General features: G+C 32.5%; 2 protein-coding genes across 3 annotated transcripts; one reads left to right on the top strand and one right to left on the bottom strand.

The window, feature by feature from the left end:
* Positions 1-11: 11 nt before the first annotated feature.
* Positions 12-8961, bottom strand: LOC119833454. 2 transcript variants are annotated; one of them, XM_038357460.1, is made up of 18 exons: positions 8672-8961; positions 8420-8579; positions 7777-7993; positions 7110-7674; positions 6772-6954; positions 6116-6424; positions 5622-5805; positions 5184-5346; positions 4698-4851; positions 4142-4281; positions 3802-3923; positions 2675-2849; positions 2076-2378; positions 1849-1996; positions 1399-1478; positions 1109-1241; positions 646-732; positions 12-293 (listed from the first exon to the last, which is right to left on the bottom strand). In XM_038357460.1, exons 1-18 carry the CDS (start codon positions 8857-8859, stop codon positions 35-37), a joined length of 3570 nt encoding a protein of 1189 aa, XP_038213388.1. In that variant the 5' UTR covers positions 8860-8961; the 3' UTR covers positions 12-34. The 2 variants fall into 2 exon arrangements, with proteins under 2 accessions (XP_038213388.1, XP_038213389.1); XM_038357461.1 differs by having other exon boundaries at positions 3802-3920.
* Positions 8962-9476: 515 nt separating this feature from the next.
* Positions 9477-11562, top strand: LOC119833484 (protein FAM50 homolog). Its single transcript, XM_038357504.1, has 6 exons — positions 9477-9975; positions 10063-10167; positions 10380-10584; positions 10805-10959; positions 11033-11145; positions 11339-11562. The coding sequence occupies exons 1-6, from the start codon at positions 9631-9633 to the stop codon at positions 11436-11438; spliced, it is 1023 nt and encodes a 340-aa protein (XP_038213432.1). The 5' UTR covers positions 9477-9630; the 3' UTR covers positions 11439-11562.
* Positions 11563-11646: the final 84 nt, after the last annotated feature.

Below are 11646 nucleotides of genomic sequence, written 5' to 3'. Positions count from 1 at the left end.
TTAAAGCCATATTAATAAGAATGAAAAAGTTTATTTACACAGTAACATTATTAACATTTTTGGCATCTTCGGCACTGCTAAGTTCAGTAAGTAACTCCGTTCTAGAAGGCAAAGGTTTTAAATCTTCCGTCTCCTCAGTATTATGTATCTGTTCAATTTTATCATCTATGTGTTCCGCGAATGTGACTTGACCCGCCATTTTTGCCAGATCAGCCGCGAGATTCAAATATTCTTGACTGTTTATTTTCGACAGAGCAATTGCAGCTTGGTATGCATCATTGAGTGCTATGTAACTGAAAAATTGAAAATAATCCTTTACTCTTATTTATTAAGTTTTCTCAAATATTTTTGTGACCGCATAAATAACAATTTGTTTGAATTTCTGCTCAACGCAGCTTCAGCTTCTGGCGAATCATCACTACATAGTATAAAACAAAGTCGCTTTCTCTGTCCTGAAGGGACATAGCCCTTTGTATGCTTAAATATATAGAACTACGCAACGGATTTTGATGGTTTTTTTTTATATATAGAGCGATTCAAGAGGAAGCTTTAAGTGCGTATTAAGGTGTATAATGCGTGCGAAGCCGCGGTCGAAAGCTAGTTATAATATAAATTCTAACGCGTAAAAAGTTTAATTTCACTTACCATAAACTAGCCAATGGAAACATTCCAGTTTTAATACTGTCTACAGCCCACATTTTTAGTGTTTCTTCAGCAATGCTGTCCATGTGCCTTAAATGGAAAATATCAAAAAATTATGACACTTACGTTTCTACACTAATATTACATCGGGAAACTTTTGTTTTTTTTTTTTTGTATGTTTATAAAGTTTTCATATAATAGCTGCTGGACAAAACTGATTTCAAAAATTCTTTTACCATTGGTAAGCTGCAACTTCACTGAGTGACATAGACTATGTATGTACCACGGGTGAAGCCGGGGCGGACAGCTATTATCATAAAAGACAGTAAGTAGATGTACGTACGGAGATTATATTTACACAAATAGTACGGAATAGTTACGTAACTTTATGCTGAATTAAAAAAAAATACAGTAATTTTTAGTTCTCTAACTACCACATACTTCACTCTAAGTATACTCAACATACCTAGTTCTCGATAATAAATAGGCTTCTTTGAAAAGCCTCGCCTCTGTAAGCACTTGCACCGCCTTCTTCACGTCGTGCACGCTCAGCAATAGCGCCACTTTCCTGAATATCACTCCACCGTATTCTCTGCTAGCTGAAATAAATTGTTATTATTCACCTCGAAAACAAAAACATCCTATTTTCCCCAGTTTTCAAGGGTTTTTCTAAACTGTTGAAAGATTGTACATTTATATATAACTGAGTATTTTAATATGTAAAAATAATTACACGTAAATTCTTGGCTTACATACGTTTCGGTTTATCTTTTTCTCCTTTCGCAATTTTCCTGTCTATTTGAGCCAAGTATAACTGCATTGTGTCCTTCCAGTATCTAAAACCGAAAACACATGTTAGGTGAAAACGTGATTGTTAACTTAGCAGAGTATAAATAGAACTGATTGTATAAACATACATTATAATTCAATCAATAAATTTGCAACATTATGTCATTTCTGATAGACTACAGAAACACTTCTGAAGCATATTTATTAAATTTAAAAGTAGGATAAACCACTCTACCAGTTTATTACGTAGCTGAGCATTTCTTTGAAATTTAAAACAGAAAATACTCCTGAGTTAATGTCACGTCTTAAAGTAGTACTAACTCCAGCGTGGAAAAGTGCTGGACCACGTATATAACTCTGTATTTTACTTACACTGATAATAGTATTGCTAAAAATGAATAGACGATTATCTCTTACTTGAACGAAACGCAAGGTGCCAAGCTAACGAGGAAAGGGCACAGCATATCTGACTGGTTCGCAAACTCAATCATGGCGGACATTTCCCCGCGTAATATTGATATCATTATCCATGCCTCCAATCTGTCGTGTTCTAAATGGTTTTTCACTGGAAAATTACATGGATTATATTTTTTTAAACTAGGCGTTAATGAAATTCAGTATGTTTAAAATCTAAATATACTCACTCTCCAAGTCCAAGACTGCGTTAACGTCGTTTGTGTTACCAAACATTCTTATAAAGTCCGATCCAGTCTCCAACTCCGTCTGACCATTTGCAATATCAGCATTGTTTAAACATATTTCCGCCATTTTTCTTATTTTCAAAGCAGTTAATGGATACATTTGACCATTTATAGTTGGTAAGAGGAACTTCTTATTGGATTTAACATTGTTGTCTGAAACAATCGCTGCCGATATATCTTCAGATTTATCTTCGGCTTTTTTCTCTTTCTTCTTCTTTTTGTCCTTTAACAACTCGTGTTTTACTTCTGTAAGTAAAAGATATAAATGTTTTTATGTGGTGGACATTTGAAGTGCGTACGGCAAGTTTTATATTCAGACGCGTGTATTTGTGTGTATGTGTGAACGTGTTAATATTTGCGTGCGTGCGTTGCGTGTAATACAGATGCGTGTAGGTGTGTGTACATACGATGCGTGTATATATGCGATGTGTGTATACATGTGTGCGTGTACACATGTATACATTCGGTGCCGCTCGAATTACGTACGTGTGGTGCGAGTGTACGCGCGATGCGTGTGCATATGTGTGCGTGCCTACATATACCTTGGTAGCGGTCCGCGGGATAGCAGTCTATGGGCCAGGCTCGCAGCGCGCAGTCGGCGCCGCCGGAGAGCGCGGTGCGCGCGCGCGCCGGCTGCCCGCTCCACGCGCCGCCCAGCGACATGTGCGTGTGCGAGCCCATTATGTGAGTGCACACGCCCGTTGCTATGTCCCATATCTGAACATGGGTAAAATATAATGTAACAAGCAAATATATCGCAGCAAATATACCAATTAATTAACACTGGACTGTCTATTTGTTATTTTTAAATAACCGCTTTTTACTAATTGCAAAATATTAAGGATATACACTATACATATACAAAAAACTTTTTTTGCTATTGTTCTCTGTCTATCTGTTGTTGCGGCTAATCATTGGAACGATTGGACCGATTTTCTAATATTCCAACGAAACCATTGGAATTTAGCGGAAAGTATCATTTACGAGGGTGATACTGCGGAATGCAGCACATAACATATTTAAAAAAAAAATTAATTAAATAGAATATTAAATATCATTTAATTTAATTATATAATATCATAAATGCGAAAGTTTGTACGTTAAGTTTGTAAGTTGTTGTGTGGGTTTGTTGCTCTTTCACGCAAAAGCTACTGAACCAATTGCAATGAAATTTAGTAAGTAGATAGCTGGACAACTGGAATAACATATAGGCAACTGTTTATCCTGATATTCCTACGAGATAAGTATTAAATAGTATATAGTATTAAATAATAATATTATCAAAGCACGCTTCGAAAGTTGTTGTGTGGGTTTGTTGCTCTTTCACGCAAAAGCTACTGAACCAATTGCAATGAAATTTAGTAAGTAGATAGCTGGACAACTGGAATAACATATAGGCAACTGTTTATCCTGATATTCCTACGAGATAAGTACTAAATAGTATATAGTATTAAATAATAATATTATCAAAGCACGCTTCGAAAAACTAGCGGTCAGTATACACGCAAGCAATATGTCACATAATATGGAAATGGAAAATAATAGTATTTTGAAACTAAAAAAGAAGGAAAGATATTTAGGAATGTCCAACATAAATGGATGATGTCAAAAAAAAATGCAAGTGATTACCAAAATGTATTAATTATATTATAGCGAGTGATCTACTTACTCGCACAGTAGAATCTTGCGATGTAGACAACAGCAATTCTTCTATATGGGGATTCCAGCTAACTTGCAACACAGGGCCTTTGTGTCCTGTTAGTGTTTTCCATACTAGTAACTTTGGCACTTCTGAAAGAATAATTAAAACTTTAATTGACATATTACAAAGAAAATTCCAAGATCAGCAAGTATAGAAACACTAAATTTTTTAATTAATCTTTCGTAGATCATTAAATCGCAGTCAGCACAAGAATACCCAATAAATACAAATTACAATAATCAGTAGTATCAATGCGCATAAATTATATAGTGTTTTATTGAGAATCAAAATGGATTTACAGACAAACCTTCTTTCTCGTCATGCTCCAAGATGATAATATTGTTCTGTTTATCCAGTGAGCTGACAGCTATCAAGTTCTTGTATGGGGATTCTTCATTTGAACTTGATGTTTGTTGTGGGTGCCAGTCCATGTGGTGTATCATTTTACTGCATAATAAATCACTACATTGTATAAAGCTAAGTCGCTTACCGCGTCTGTATGTATGTATTCTCAGATATTTAAAACTACACAACGGATTTTTATGTTTTTTTTTTTAAGATTACGATTAAAGAAAAAGTTTTATATGTATAATAACATCTATTGAACTACTCCGAAAGGTTCTGAGTAATGTTTAAGACTACATTTTTAAAATAAACTCAGGGTAGATGTTGTGAATTGTTTTACTATTTAAACTGTGGCCATTGGTAGACTCAAAGAATTGTTACAGTTTTTAAATAAAAATTTAAATATTCTTTACAGTACACATTATGAGCAAAGTTGTTGTGACAGTCAAAATCTTATTATTTGCCCCTGTACTGGCGTAAACGACTCAGAATAAATACATATACTAAAGAACCCTCACCTGAAGATAAATGCAGCAGCAATGGGTTCATGTGTATGACTCAACAAAGCAACTCCACCGTGTCCACTTCCAACTAGGACACCTCGCTCGTGCCACCGCACGGATGTTAACTCCCACTTCTTTCCCTCTATTTCTACTGTTATTGGAGTTGGATCTGGATAAAAATAAGTTTTTAAATAAATGGTTTTGTTGGGAATGCAAATAAAATTTGAATGCAATGGAGAAAAAATGCTATAAAACCTTTTTTTTATTGTAATTTACATACTTGGCCGGAATTTAAATCGACAAGCTAAATAGACAATAACACATTTTTTCATGTGTAGTTAGTACAATACATCCATTTTATTCCAAGAAAATGTTTATAGAATAAAATTGCAATCCAATAAATTTGCATACAATGAAATTGATAGTGGCCAGTAATTATTTCATAAAAATACAATATTACAACAACAAGATTACTGTCTAACTTATTGCAGAATAAATTACCTTCGTTTATATTCTTCGTGTGATACACAACAAGCTCGCCCCCACCACACGCATACAGACAGTCCTTTAGACCCCAACACAAAGAATACACTCCACCACGCAAAGCAGGTACTAGGGTGCGAGCTGGCCTCTCTGTTTTGCCACCTGTGTCAATCAGACCTACCTGTAAAGGTAAACAATTTATACTAATATTATAAAGCTGAAGAGTTTGTTTGTTTGTTTGTTTGTTTGAAGGCACTAATCTCGGGAACTACTGGTCCGATTTGAAAAATTCTTTCAGTGTAGATAGCCCATTTATTGAGGGAGGCTATAGGCTATATAACACGTACCACGGGCGAAGCCGGGGCGGACCGCTATTCATCAATATATATGTTACCTTTACATTGTTAGTTCATTATTTCAATGAGATAGGCAATTTATTTGTATTCCTATACATACCCTAGACTCAGCAGTACCAAATGCCAATAGATTTTCACTAGTTGGATGCCATGCAATCGTAAGTACTTTTCCTTGAACATTCTGCCAGTAAGTATAAACTGTTCCTCTAAATAGTTTTGGATCATCTTCATCTATATCTGCTTCCCAAATTCTTACGGCTCCATCACCCACACTTATGGCAACCCTTTAGGGAGAAAAATAAAATAAATTAAAATGGATGGTTGTTTTGTGAACATTTCATAATATTTTAGTAATTATTTTCTAATAATAATAATTTTACATTGATTATCTATACAGTGCTCTGTTCTTTACCAGTAGAGGCTTTACAGACAGAGGTGCTAACAGAATGTACATTGTGTAATGTGTATTTTATTTTTTAAATAATAATATACACGCTTCACAATACCAAATCAAAATTTAAAAACCATATTCTCCTAGATTGAGCCATGTAACATAGGACATTTCACACTTATTTACTATTATTAATTACGTACTGCCTGGCATCATATGGACATGATTCAATGTCATAAACATATCCTCCACATGAATTATACATTGCTAGTGCTTCATGCTTCTCCACAGAATAACACACTAAATTCCTATCTTGAGACGCAGACCAGATGATCCAATCCTCTTCATTAACTTTATTTTTAAAGATTTCACTGGACGCATTTTCTGATGAATCTGTTGACTGCTCAGTACTAATAGTTTTAGATGACTGCATTTTTGGTGCGTTTGATGCAATGCAAAATAGGCCGCGCTTGTGTAAGCTGTGCTCCACTTTCCATTCTAATTTGTTTTTACTGTAATACAAGAAAAAAAATTATACAATAATTTCAAGTAAAACATTTGTAAAAGATACAAAATTTAATTTATATTTATATTAGCTGCGCCCCGCGGATTCACCCGCGTAAGTCTGTATCCCGTAGAAATATCGGGATAAAAAGTAGCTTTTGTGTTATTCCAGTTGTCCAGCTGTCTACATACCAAATTTCATTGCAATCGGTTCAGTAGTTTTTGCGTGAAAGAGCAACAAACACACACATCCTTACAAACTTTGGCATTTATAATATTAGGAAGATAGTAAGGTGATAATTATTATAATATTTATGTATTATTAATTCACAAGAAATAAATAAGGAATACATACCAATCTAATTTAAGTGGATTACATGTAAGCAGTTGGCTCTTCCCATCAGCAATAAGAAGAGTTTCTGCTTTATACCACAATAAGGTTGCCCAGGCTGGAATCTTACTTTTTTGGTTTTTGGCAAATGTTGCAACTGCACAACTTGCAACTAATTTGCCTGACTTAGACCATATCCGAACACCACTGAAATAAATATTTTATGAAATTATTGTTTTAAAAATCAAAAAAATGTCATCAAAACATCTGATACATGCTATCATTTCTATTACATTTGATTCTTTCAAATAAACATCAAAGAAAGAATTTTTTTATTATTGGTTCAAATATGTTTTGTTTACCCTTGTTTTCCAATTGATGCCAAAAGATGTTTATGTGGATGACAGCTTACTTCTACTTTATCAGATTTCTCTTCACTAGGTAAATCCTTTTCACTAATTTCTTGACTTACATGTGCCTTATCCATAGCATCTACAAGATCTTCTATTGTGTCTTCTGATGCATTCTTAATTTTTAACAAATCCTCTTTTAATTTCATACAATCAGCTAGAAAATCACTTTCAGTATCTTTTTCTTTTTTTGTTTTAACAACAATCATCTCAGGTTTATATTTTCTGTGACCAAACTCATCTTCTTCATGGTCCTTGTAAATATCAAACATGTCATCTTCTTGCACAATGGATTCGTCAAAACTATCTTCAGGCAAATCTTTGGTGACACCAGATTTATTTAACCCCTCAGCCACTTCACCTTCTAGTCTTATTTTCGCTAATCTATCAGATAAATGTGATCTTTTCTCAGATTCCTCTAGAGATCTCTTAATTAAAACATCATACTTGGGACACCATGATACATTTACAATTTCTTCATTTTGCCCTCTGACTTTGTATAAAACTTTTCCTGTTCCTATAAAATAATTGAATAGTGAATAATCATTCTTCTTTATCAACATTGAACTAACAACCAAAAATAATTCTAATTAAGTGAAAAAATACAAATATATCTCACCATTTAGGTCCAATACAAAAACTACACCCTGCCTTGTCCCGACAGCAACATTAAGGAGTATGTGAGGCGAACATGCAAGACAAGTTGGTTTAAAACTTTTAAGAAAAGTGTTAAAAGATTTGGCAATATTCGAAGACACATCCCACTTAACAATATTACCAAAATTGCCAACTGTCAATACAAATGTTTCATTGCTATATCCCACACCTACAACTTCCTGTAAGTAATTAATGATGTTTAGTTCTAAACACAGAAACTTTAAACAATCACCCTCTTGTGGGCTCTGAAGACCTAGAGGGGGATATAGTAAAGAAAGGTGGGTTCAGTAGCTGATTTTTAAATGCAATTTAAAATGTACTTAACTTCAAGCCTGTCTTCACAATTTAGATTGATTCTAGTAAAAATACCGAAGCAACATGAAAATTTGAGAGGGAAAAAGAAGGGATGCATTTTGTTTATTTAAAACTAAATGCACATAAAAGAAGCCATAGCCAAATGGCTTATCCTATTGATAATGAAAGGCTTACTTAGACATCAGAAATGAATTTTATATATTTATTATATGAGTTTCAATAAAAATATGTATTAATTACAATCATAGTCAACTCTCTCTAAAGAAAAGTGTTAATAAATAATTTGTTACCTCTTTTTCACTATGGTGTATATCATGACTTTGTTCAAATTTTATTTTGATTGAATTATTGACTTCACTAAAAGACCATTGTTTCACTATACCATCAGCACTGCCAGCAACTATGTACCTTTTTTCAGGCCATTCTGGGGTAATGTCCACACTGACTATTCTACGAATTAAATTCAACTTTTTAATAAGATTTTTTTTTAAATAAAAATAACATTTACGATTTATTAAAAACTAGGATATAAATTCACTTACTTTTCATTATGTGCTCTGTTCAAGACCTGTGCTTGGTAACATTGATTAAGATTTTCTGATTTTTTAAACGGTTTCAGCACACAAAGACTTTTACTAGGACCTCCGTAAATAAGCCAGCCATCGGGACTTACGCCTATGCCTGATGTTTGAAACCAATTTGGTGAGGGAAATAAGACTGTATCATTCATATTAAAATTTATATTAAATGACGGTTTTCTTGTTGCTTAAACGGTGAGTAAATTAATTAATTATAAAAGCACGGTACACCAGCCGGCCTTCAATTCAAATTTCAATTTAAAATTGTCAATTGTCAAATGTCTATGTCATTATGGTCACTGCTAGCCATAGATAAAATATGTAGATACACACACGAGCGTCCTCAGAGTACTTTTAATATATAATATGCCTTAAGACTTTAGAGCATGCTATTTTTGGAAACATTATGGGAGTCACTTTCACAAGTCGTAAGGAGTAGGATTTAATTTGGTAGATATGTTGAATATTATTATTCTTCGACACATTGCTGTTAAAAGCTCACAAATCAGGCAAAATAAAATCTCTTCAAATATTGTTTAATATTAAAAGAAACTGACACGTACTTTCTTTCATATTTTCTATATGTATATGAATATAAGTTATTAGCATCATAGGAGTGATAACAAAACTTTATTGTCATGGTATTTCTAAGCTGTTTGGTCCTTCACTATTATAAATTATGTATAAATATGAAAAGAAACAGTAGAAAGATATGAACTGACTGTCAAAAAGACACAACTTCTTGACAGAAAACTAACATAATACACTGTTCGTGCATTCTTTGTCAAATCGAAATGTCAAAAAGAGTACATTAGTAAATATTGAAGTGATTGTAGGTTCTGTGATTATTCTAGAATACTTCTTTGAAAATAAATAAGTGGATATTTCTTATCAATTCCTAAAAGACCATTGAATAAAGCACCATGGCGCACTACAAGGGTGCAGCGTCTGAAGCTGGGAGAGCTATGCATTTAATGAAGAAGAGGGAAAAAGCCCAACAAGAGATAGAACTTCGAAAGAAGAAAATTGAAGAGGATCTGAAGATTGATAATATTGAAAATAAATTTGCAACACATTATGATGCAGTGGAACAACAACTAAAAAGTTCTACAATTGGATTGGTAACACTTGATGAAATGAAAGCAAAACAGGAACATATTGTCCGTGAAAGAGAAAAGAAATTGGCTCAAAAGAAAGCAGAAAAAGAGAAAGAAAGACAAAAAGAAATAGAAGCTAAACAAGCTCAAAAAAATAAGCAAAAGAGACAGGTTTGTAAAAATTCCTTTCAATCTTTCGGCTAATTCAACATTCAACATAATTCTTTATTTTTGTCCAAAAATTCTATGTTTTTATAGATACAAGCTCTATCATTTGATCTCAATGAAGAAGAAGACAATGATGATGATGATAATGATGAAGAAGAAAAACTGGATTTAAATTGGAAAGAGAGGGAAGAAGTGGTGAGTTTCTTATTAATTCATAGTTATGTGTTGATTGTGTTATAAATAATCCTAAATATTTTTTTAGAAATATAAAACAACATTATATACTTAACTAACCTTTTCATTGAATAATATACATATAAACTGTTTAATTCAATAGTAGATCAAATAATCTTCTATGTGTAAATATTTAAAACAGTATGTTTATCAAAATTTTCCTTTATATGCAGCCTGTTAAAAAAATAAGAAAAAACCCAGATGTGGACACATCATTTTTACCAGACAGAGAGAGGGAAGAAGCTGATCTGAAATTGAGAGAGGAACTCAGATTGGAATGGGTCATGACTCAAGCCAGTCTGAAAGATGAGCCTATTACAGTCACGTTTAGTTATTGGGATGGTTCCGGGCATAGAAGAAATGTTACTTTGAAAAAAGGTTTGGGTTACCACTATTATAAATTTATACATAAAGTATTTTTATTTACTATGCTCATTTTATGTTTTAATTTAATTATTTAATACTTTCTAATTTGTATTTTCATTAAGATTTGTAAATGTAAATTTGAAAGCTCATTTATATGAAACTTTCAATATATAAAATAAAGTTTGCCAACACTGTCTTTTAAGAATATATTATAATTTGTAAAACATTACAGGAAATTCAATTTATCAATTCCTACAAAGATGTTTAGACACCCTACGGCCAGAGTTCAGTGAACTAAAAACAGTATCTGCAGATCAGCTGATGTATGTAAAGGAGGATTTAATACTGCCACACCACTATACTTTTTATGATTTTATTGTCACAAAGGTAATAACATTTTTAAAGTGATAACAAACAAAAAAATCTTAACAGATAATAAATATTACATTATATTTTACAGGCTAGAGGTAAGAGTGGGCCTTTATTCCAGTTTGATGCTTCTGATGATATCCGATTGTTAAATGATGCTACTCAAGAGAAACAAGACTCACACGCAGGGAAAGTCTTATTAAGGTTATACATTAATACTATATTTTTATAAATAAATATACGTAACATGTACATAATACAAGTACAAAGATATTTTCTTAATATTGGAATGATAAATGTTTACATTTTAATAATTCTTTGTAAATATTGAATTTTCTTGGTATTTTTATTTATATTTTGAATATTTTCATATAAAACTATCAAAACCTTTTTGTAGATCCTGGTATGAAAGAAACAAACATATATTTCCTGCATCCAGATGGGAGCCTTATGACCCTACAAAAACCTATTCCAAATACACAATCAAAGGAAAATAATATTACTCTTACTGTATCAATGATTACTTTTATAAAGCAATCTTGTATTATTTGTACATTGTAGTATTACACCTAAATTATTTAATTAAGGAAATAAAAATATGTTGCCAAAAAGCTGTTTTAATTGGATTTAAAAAAAATTACTTATAAATAATAACCTTGAGTTAAGTTAGACTTAACCTTCATAATATTTAAAACAAAAAGTTCA

This window comes from Zerene cesonia, chromosome 17 (assembly GCF_012273895.1).
Source record: "Zerene cesonia ecotype Mississippi chromosome 17, Zerene_cesonia_1.1, whole genome shotgun sequence".
Classification (NCBI taxonomy): Eukaryota; Metazoa; Arthropoda; class Insecta; order Lepidoptera; family Pieridae; genus Zerene; species Zerene cesonia.
Note: the sequence above shows the minus strand (reverse complement) of the source record. Positions and strands in the feature narration are given on the sequence as shown.

Excerpts from the sequence above, each read along its gene's own strand:
- LOC119833484 (XM_038357504.1), top strand. The coding sequence starts at position 9,631 with ATGGCGCACTACAAGGGTGCAGCGTCTGAAGCTGGGAGAGCTATGCAT. Across the intron at positions 9,976-10,062 it reads AAAATAAGCAAAAGAGACAG|ATACAAGCTCTATCATTTGA; the intron begins GTTTGTAAAAAT and ends ATGTTTTTATAG. Across the intron at positions 10,168-10,379 it reads GGAAAGAGAGGGAAGAAGTG|CCTGTTAAAAAAATAAGAAA; the intron begins GTGAGTTTCTTA and ends CTTTATATGCAG.
- LOC119833454 (XM_038357460.1), bottom strand. The coding sequence starts at position 8,859 with ATGAATGATACAGTCTTATTTCCCTCACCAAATTGGTTTCAAACATCA. Across the intron at positions 7,675-7,776 it reads TTTTGTATTGGACCTAAATG|GAACAGGAAAAGTTTTATAC; the intron begins GTGAGATATATT and ends ATTATTTTATAG. Across the intron at positions 1,242-1,398 it reads AGAAAAAGATAAACCGAAAC|CTAGCAGAGAATACGGTGGA; the intron begins GTATGTAAGCCA and ends AATTTATTTCAG.